We start from the raw sequence: 8,972 nt of genomic DNA on the forward strand, positions 1-8,972 counted from the left end.
ACACCTGGATCATCACAGATGCTGTATTCATGATTTTCTCACAGCTGTCATTTAAATTCAGACAACCTAAAGCGTCTGCGATCAACATAATCTGCATTAACACGGGAGGCTGTTGGAGTTCAAGTCATTCAGCATTTCTTTTTCCGTCATATTAGCTTCTCTTAAATGCTTCCTTTCTAGTGTTTTTCTCCGTCTTCAACTGCTTTTTTTTTTTTTCTCCTCCCGCACGGCGGAGTTTATCAATCTTCCGTCTCTCTCTCCGTTGTCTCATCTCCTCTGTTTACCTGTCCTCACCTCGCTCGTTACAATTGCCGTACACCCCATAAATGTCTCTCCTTGTCACCGGCACATTATTTCTGCATAATTTTTTGTTTTCGTCTCCGGTCCTAAGCAGAATGTTTTGCTGCAGGCAGGAAGCGTTGCTCTGGCTGTGCTGCTGAACGTGTTAAGCGCAGCCCCGGTTCCCTCTTTCTCTGGCTATTTCACACCTGGTTGCTTCCGTCTAATATATCTCCCGACTTCCCAGCGCAGCACACCACAACAGTCATTAATTGGAAGGAAAAGGAAATCATATACTCTCTTCACAGATCGAGCGGCAAACATCCTGCATGAGTTAATATCTGCTGTGCTGCCTGCAGCTGTAGCAATAGCCCAGTTTTATAAAGCATTAAACTTTGATATTTTAATTTGTCTGGCAGTGTAAAACCAAACTGTAGAGCTAAGAAATTCATCAGTGTGTGGGGACTTTTAGCATATATTTATGTTTGCCACAAGCCATTAATTACCCCCCTCGCCTCCCACCATCCTCCATGAATTCCATCGACTAGCGCCATGGAAAATATTTCCACCCTTACAGATTGCCTCCGTTTCAGACTCTTTGTCACACTTACATGGTTCAGATCATTAAATAAATTGTATTACTGCTGTTCTGTCTTGATTATATGCGCCACTCTCACCACCATGTTAACCTGCCTTTTGTTAGATAATTTTCTTTCAACGTTATGTTGTGTTAGTTTGACTGAACTGAACTAAGGGAACTGCAGCGTTAGTTGTTCAGAAGTGGCCTGGATGAGTAGTCAATGTCTTCTACTGTTCATTTTCTTGGTCATTCATTCCTTGGAAGATTGTTCCATTTTTTTTTTCTCCATATGAATATCATGGTTCTCACATGTTTGCAGAAGTGCAAAAAACTCAGGAATTACATTGTCAGATAGATGCGTGTCATTTATTTATCGTCTTTTCTTGAATTTCTTGCCTTTCTGAGAGCTTTTAGCCTACTTCATGTTGTCAGAAACGTTTTATTTTAAAGGGGTTCATTGGTTCCACAGGTCTGGCACTGATCAGGCCTGCAGTTGTATTAATTTATTTGGAAGACACAAAGCACATCACTTAACATTTAGGGAAAGACACCAGAATTTACCAATAGGCTAATTGTGATCTATTGTCCTGATCAAGTCCATGATTCAATGAGACAATGCTTCTTTTTTTTTTTTTTCTTTTGGCATAATGCCTGGTTTCTTAGGATTAAGTCAGCCGGGATTATTGATTAGGATCAGAAGGAATCTTGTAATCCTTTTGCTGTACATTGGATATTTTTTAATACAGAACTAAAGGTCTGCACAGCATCTGTTAGATAATTAAAACTAAGTACCAGCTGGAAGATATAAATGTACGGTATGGATAAATGGATTTCTACTGTCCTCTTGTAGCTGCACTCATGTGGCCATAGTGTACTCCTCCTTCCTTTTTGACTATTATCTTGTTTTTCCTTGTCCCCCAGTTTTTTTCTCTTCCCCCCTGTTTGCGCTTTATGCAGAATGGATCTATTTTTTTTTTGTCTTGTTCACTTCATAACTGCCTTGACAAGTCTCCCATTGATTGTGCTTGTATATTAGAATTGATTTTGCTCTTCCCTGTATTTTCCTTTCTGTTTGCTCCTTCCCGTTATGATGAGCATTTTCGTCACTCCATTCATCAGAACGATGGACTGAAAGATTTTCACCCTCAGGATCTCCACTATTGTACTCTGTGCAAATGGACGGGGGAAAAAAAAATCTCAGCAAACGGCTAAATAACAAATCCAACTGACCAGGTGTGTAAGGGAATGACTAAAACAATCTGGTGACTCGTTTTTCTGCAGAGACGAAGACTTCTCCCATACCGTCCTCCAAAGCGCCGCAGAAGGCCGAGCCTCCGGTGGGCAGAGCTGCCAGGGTCGTCACATTTTTCTCTCCTTTGCTGTTAGGGATGATGCTGTTGTTCATGTGGTGAGCACCAACACACACACGCACACACACACACACACACACACACACACACACACATACATATCCAAATTGATTTTGGACTTCACTGGTACAGTATACATCAACATGTCAATGCATGACTTTATTGTCATGAAAATGTTTTGATATTCCAAGAGTAACTCCAGTGTGGGGAGTTTATTTTATGACCACAGGAGATTTTTTTTTTGTTTGTTTGTTTTTTTACAGTTTCTTCTGCAGAGTCTATTTGAGGTTGAAATAAAACGCAGTACAAGTGTCTGATTGTGTTTGAAGCTTTGGAAATGTAAAAATGCAACTTGCATTTTTCCTCTTTTTTTTCTTTCTTTTTTAGTTGACAGCACAGTTTTGTATTGGTATTTGATTTGATAGATCAAAACAAAGTGGTGCATATCTGTGAAGAATAAATCCAAAAGGATAAATGGATTTTTCATTTTCTTACAATTGTAAAACAGAAAGTGTAGCTTTCATGTGTAATCAACCCAACTGCACTAACTCTCTAAATAACCGACTTTCAGCTTCATGTTTTAGGTTTTGCTAGTTTTGCCAGATTGGTTTTTCTTTGTCCATTCTTCTATGCAACACAATTAAGATCAGGCAGAGGGATAATATCCATGATCCATTTTCAAATTCTGCCATAAAATAATAGTTGGATATTGTCTTGACTTTGACTGGGTCACAAAGATACGTCTCTGTTCCTGCTGAATCAAAGGAACCCCATTTAATGATGCTGCCACCACTGTGTTTTATTTCAGGATATTGTGCTCATGCTGATATGAAATTTTACTTTTCCTACACACTTTTACATCGTAGATCTAGGCCTAAAGTTGAAATTATGTCTCCTCTTCTTTTTTTGAAGATTTTTTGAACGTTGAATGATTTTCCTTTGTAATTTTCAAACATCCATAAAGTCTACCACATAAAATCCCAATAATAATAATAATAATAAATGTGCTTTTATAACCTCTTCCAAGTTGAAGTGGTATGAATACTTTGTCAAATTACTGCTAATCAGATTGGAAGGTTTATAAAAAGACAAGAGATAACACTTTTTCTGCTTCACAGTTTAAATTGCTTTGTTTTGTTTTTTTTTGTTTTTTTTCCATTCTGCCTCTCCAGATGTTTTAATCCCATGGAGTGACAACAGGTGGGAGGAAGAACAAGATAAAGAGGCGGAAGCTGGTGTTTTTTCTATTTTGCACATGTTTTTGAGGATACAGTGCATTGATCATATCTGTCCATCACACAGTTACTCACCAAAATTTCTTAAGAGGGGAAATCAGACAGTCATTGTTGGCTGACGGGGGACAAAGACATTCTTCAGAGGAACTTTTGCAAACGACAACGTCGACAACAAGAGCAGCAGCAGAGGCAGCAGAACAACCACGACAGCAGCAGCATCAAAGTGATTAATGTTACGCCCCTGTGGCTTCGATGAGCCGCGGCAGACTGATTTGTTGGCTTGTTTGGTTCAGAAAGCTCCTTCTCCGAGCAGGACAACCAACTCATTGTTATTTTTTTATTCATTAAATGACCTTCTCCCTTACTTTCTAAACTGCAGAGCGCTTCACAGACAAACGCACACTTACCGCAGTCGTGCCTTTGTGTGTGTGGCTACTGTAGCGCCCCCACATACAGCTCAACCATCATGCCAAAGACTCATAAGCAACCCCGACCAAGTGGCTCCAAATTCTTTCACTGAGCTTCCCGAAGCTTGTGCCTGTGCTCAGAAAGTGTGTACATATGCAAGTGGGGTGGTGATGCTGAAAAGTGCTATATGTATCAAACCTGAGGATATCTGCAGCTCTTGTTTGTGTACACACACACACACACACACACATGTCGTTTTAACAAAGACGCCACTGTAAGCCTCCATCAGACGGTGCTCCGCACGCCTCCGACGACTGAATCGAACCGATGGAGGGAGCCTTTGTTCGATCTGGGGACTAACACTTTGAAGAATTCAGTAATGGTAGCTCGACTTATTTAGACCGTTAGCTTTACATTGTGCTTACAGCGACTGATAAGAAGGACCTGGATTGTAAAAAAAAAATTAAATAAAATAATAATAAAAACTAAAAAAATACAAAATAAGGTAAATAAAAATGAAATAAAAATAAAAAAGAACAAAAATAAAGTGGTTTTCAGACGGAACATTTGTTTTCTCACAAATTTGCGTTTGGTTTGACTTTGTTTTCACAGCAACGTTGCGTTTTGGGTCTGACATGAGCTACAGTATGTTGGTTTCTGTTTCTGCTCTATGCTGTAATAAAAAAAAAACAGTAACATGAATCTGTTTGCTTTCCAAAGTCTGGCGCCTTTACAAACATTTTTATTATTTTTCAGTTTACATTTTAATAGCCAATATCAGCAGGTATTATTATGTTATTCAAATGAATATTGATGTGTTTATTGTAATTTTTGAATTTTATGGACAAATAATAAAAAGATGCATATAGGGCTTTAGTTTTTTGTTTGTCCCCTTGTTTTTTTTTTTTGTTTTTTTGTTTTTCAGACATTCATAATGGCTTACTTTCTTGATTCTATTTTGTAAACTATGATATGTAACTTTAACAATGAACAAAGTTTATTATTTAATATTATTAATAATGATAATAATAATGTATGTATTAGCATTAGAATGTCGTAACCTGTACCTGGGGTCTTTTTTATAGATGTATATACAATGACAGGTTTCAACCATTAAATGTGACCATTTCACAATGAACTCTGATGAACTGGCATCATTTTCATGTCGCCTTTTAGAGTAGGACACAATGGAAATGTAGCGAGTTGGTGTATCTCTTTTAATAATCACCTTCAAAGATTACCGTATCAAAATGTCGTCACACAGATGCATTCTTTCCTCCCCAATTAGCAACTTTAATCACAAAATTAAAGCAGATAGATTCTGCCAGAAATATTATGTATTTAGAATTTGAAATAATTGTATGGAATAAGACATTAATATTTTTTATCAAGCTAATGACTATTAAATGTTTGATAAAGTAAAAAATATATAAGCCAACCGTATAAATCGAAGCTTAATTTTATATTCTATTACTGGGTGGAAAGTAGGAACGCTTTTTTTTTTGACTAATTAGAAATCTATTTTTATATCGTAAGTTCAAAGTTTTATCACCTACAATTCAGAATTCTGACATAAAATATTATAATTCTGACATTTTATGTCAGAAAAGGAGAGTGTGAGATTTGGTCACAAATAAAAAAGTAAGATGGCGCTCGAGACCAATCCAATAATATGTTCATTAAGTGCATGTCTGATATTCATCGGTTATTATTGTTGTGACATATCACAAATCAGTGGTATAATGAATGTTTATAATCCAATTCATACACAATGCAATCCAAAGTGCTTTACTGAACATCAAAGGAAAGTCAGAAAATAAAGTGTTGCATAAAAAGCAACACTTTGATAGATAAAAGCATAAAAATTTAAATAATTCAACAGCATTTTGAGCCCAATTGAGCATCGATCTCAATCCATGAGTTTCTAAGATCAAAAAAATAATAGTTTCTGGATTATCTCCGTAAAGCTTGAGGAAATTCTGTGAAACAGTATAAAGACAATCGATTCAGCAAAAAGTCAAGCAAAAGTCATAATTCACATACTGTCAGTAGGTTCACTGCTGGAATCCTCATATAATAAAATCATAATAAATTAATTTGTTTTCAGCCTTGATCCAATCCAATCCATTTTATTTGTGAAGCACATTAAAAATGACAGTGGACGAAAGTGCTGTACAAAAAAATTAAGAACGGTAGAAGAAAAAACCAAATGCATAAGTAACAACCATATGTTCAGCATTTCAAATGGTATCAAACGCCTGGGAAAAATGATGGCAAGAGAAGTGTTGAACCAATTCAAACACAGCAGCGTTATCATCTGACTAATGTCTGTTTGTTATGTTCAGTTCATCTTTTCACAGTGGCTTTGTGAAAAATGTTGAAAAACACTTTTTTTGTCATAAATATCAAGTTGTCAACGCGTGAAAAGTAAAAGGGATCAGCGTGAAAACACTGTCAGCAAATCAAGCTCGACTAACGCCGTAGTACAATCGGGTGAGTCATAAAAATCTTTATCTTGTGATTCATCGCAGCAAAGATGAGTAGCTTCTGTTCCCCTGCGAGAAAGAGAAGGAAAAGAGTGAGTTTTTGCTTTTCGTTCAAAGAATGCACTTTGATAAACTCATCCAGATTCTTTACATATCTTCCAGACATTGCCGTAAAGTCTATTTCACCTCATCTCTGGAACCAAGATGTGGTTTTTTGTTACTTTATTTATATCATCTTTTTGTTACATCACACATAAAGAAAGATAACTGGACCAAATGTCCCTTGAATCGTTTACAAACCAGACTTTCCTGTCTTTTCGTATCGCATTTAAATATTTGAGATCATAAAAGAAAAACTATTAAGTACCAGACAAAAAACTAAATATTTGAATAAGTTCTACCTAATAACTAGTGGTGCAATTATGATCGCTATGCAGAATTATGGTTCAATTAATGCAAGTTGTCTAGATCACTGCCACTGTGATTCCTACTCGTTCTCTGTGTTCTGGGTGAATCTGATGGATGCCGATTGATTTCTTTCTCATCAAGTCCTGAATTTCTTAGACTGTGGCAAAGTTTCACATTTAAGGGTCTTTTACACACAATTTCAGTATACGTGTTTCTTAAGTCTGAAAGTTGTGTAATTGGACCTGAATGTAGCTAGAAAAATGAAACTCAGCTTTCTAAAAAGATAAGCTTACTCTGAGTTAAAGGGGTTCATAAAAATACTCAGATGGTCTAAAGAATTGAAACATGAAAAAAAGGAAGCTATACCTGATCAGTTAATTATAACATAGTGCTCTTTACACATACTGTTAGCCCTTGTATAGATGAGTAAAATGCCTTTTTACTCATTCCTCCTCCATTTTTCTCTAGGTTAATGCTTTATGACTAAAGTGCCAATTTCGTATTTGATGCAGCCAAACTAATTGGTCTGCCGAAGGAGATTATTTCTCTCACACCCTCTGACTTAATAAAGTGATAATAACACAGCAGCTTGGGAAACTTCCTACAGGTGCTTCAAAATGAACTCTGTTCATGCCTCTAAAAAAACATAACAGAGAGGGAAATTTTTTATGATATTTTGACTCGCAGCTATTCAAGCATGTAATATAAATGTCCCACTGCCACGAGTTGTGAAACAAAAGAGATGAATATGAAATCCTGGAAAGATCTTCAACCTTTTGATAACTATAGAATATTACAGCAGATCGTTTCTAAAGAGAAAATAGACATAGCCACTACTATTCTCTGTTTTAGGAACAAGCTGTACTGTATGTCCATGTTTTTTTTTTATGGTTTTAGGAACGTTGTTTTACAATGGATTTTTTTTCTGCCTTCTCAATGGCTGACAATGCAGTAAAAAGCACTAAAAACTGTTAGGACATTATCTGCTCTTTGTTGCTGATGTAGTTTCTGAGGAAAAACGACGTCCTCGTATGAGCACATTCGTTTTAAATGTCAATAGAGCACAATCATGTCACAACTGAGTAACGATATGCACAGCTCTTTCCTTGATGCCTGCGTAATTGTGTGCCTGTGTCGAGACAAAATGCTAAACCATAATTGTGCCCGTTTGATCAATATGGCTCATTTAAAGTGATGGCTAACACCTATGGGAAGACGTATGTCGCTTCAAAGTAGGAAAAACTCTCCAAACATTTTCCATTGCTGCTGTTTAAATTGTTTATTTAAACTCCTGAACATGGCATGAAGCATGAAACATTTCAAATCTACCTCAAGCTTTTTTTTCCTGTTTAAAGCTCGGAGTGAAAGGCTTTTGTAACAGTTGCGATCTGCCAGTAAGAAGAGAAACACCTCGCATGTAACGCTGCACTCAAGCTTTCCCAGAGCTACTGTTTCCTCTGCAGCGCTTTGCTCTCTTCAGGTTTACCGCCTCTGGCAGATGGGCATTACCCGTCCTCAGGACTGAGACACGGGGCACGACGTTCACTCGATGCTTTTTCCCACTCTGAAAAGTCAGAGTTGTCATTCTGAGAGAAGAAAATCATGGCCACTTCCAAACAAATTTCAGGAAACTGCGTGACGTTCCTCCTTGGTGTGTCACATACAGTGAGGTCTGTGTGGTACAGCAGACAGCTGTCGGCTGAAGCCAGATGTGTAAGGTGTCCATTTCCTTGTTCAGCCCCTCATTCTATCGATAAGGTCACTTAAACCTACCTTGTAGTTGAATTCATTGACGATACCTGGTCACTGGATCTCTTACCTTTTCAGGTTTTCATCCTATTTTTGGCAAGTGTCTTGTGGCTCTGTAGCACGAACGCAGGTTTACTGTCACATCACTTGACCGTGCAAATCTTTTCATCCTCAGTGTTAACGTGTTGAAAGAGATCTTTCAGTTAGAATCATCTGCACTTCATCTGCTTTGACAATAAACGTTCCACACTTTGGATGAATATGAAGAACCAATCACAGGAAACCTGACAGAGTCTGAGACAGACGACTTATCACCAAGCTTCCTAAACCCAGATCTTCCCCTCCATTACTTGGGACAGATAATAAACCTCTGGGGGGGAAAACAGCATAAGAAAAGTCTAGTCAATTTTTCCTTGTAGTTTTATTTATAAAACATTATGCAGCTTCTTGCACTGTA

The 8,972-nt window shown here is 37.3% G+C and overlaps 1 protein-coding gene across 1 annotated transcript in view; it reads left to right on the forward strand.

Annotated features, from left to right (window-relative positions):
• Positions 1-4,368, forward strand: part of LOC103130209 (ciliary neurotrophic factor receptor subunit alpha-like) — a 41,583-nt gene extending 37,215 nt beyond the window's left edge. The window contains exons 7-8 of the mRNA XM_007541537.2: positions 2,141-2,267; positions 3,402-4,368. Coding sequence (XP_007541599.1) covers positions 2,141-2,267; position 3,402 — 128 coding nt within the window. The 3' untranslated portion in view covers positions 3,403-4,368. The remainder of the gene's footprint in view (positions 1-2,140; positions 2,268-3,401) is intronic.
• Positions 4,369-8,972: the final 4,604 nt, after the last annotated feature.

Source organism: Poecilia formosa, unplaced genomic scaffold, assembly GCF_000485575.1.
Source record: "Poecilia formosa unplaced genomic scaffold, Poecilia_formosa-5.1.2 Scaffold615, whole genome shotgun sequence".
In the NCBI taxonomy this organism is placed as follows: domain Eukaryota; kingdom Metazoa; phylum Chordata; class Actinopteri; order Cyprinodontiformes; family Poeciliidae; genus Poecilia; species Poecilia formosa.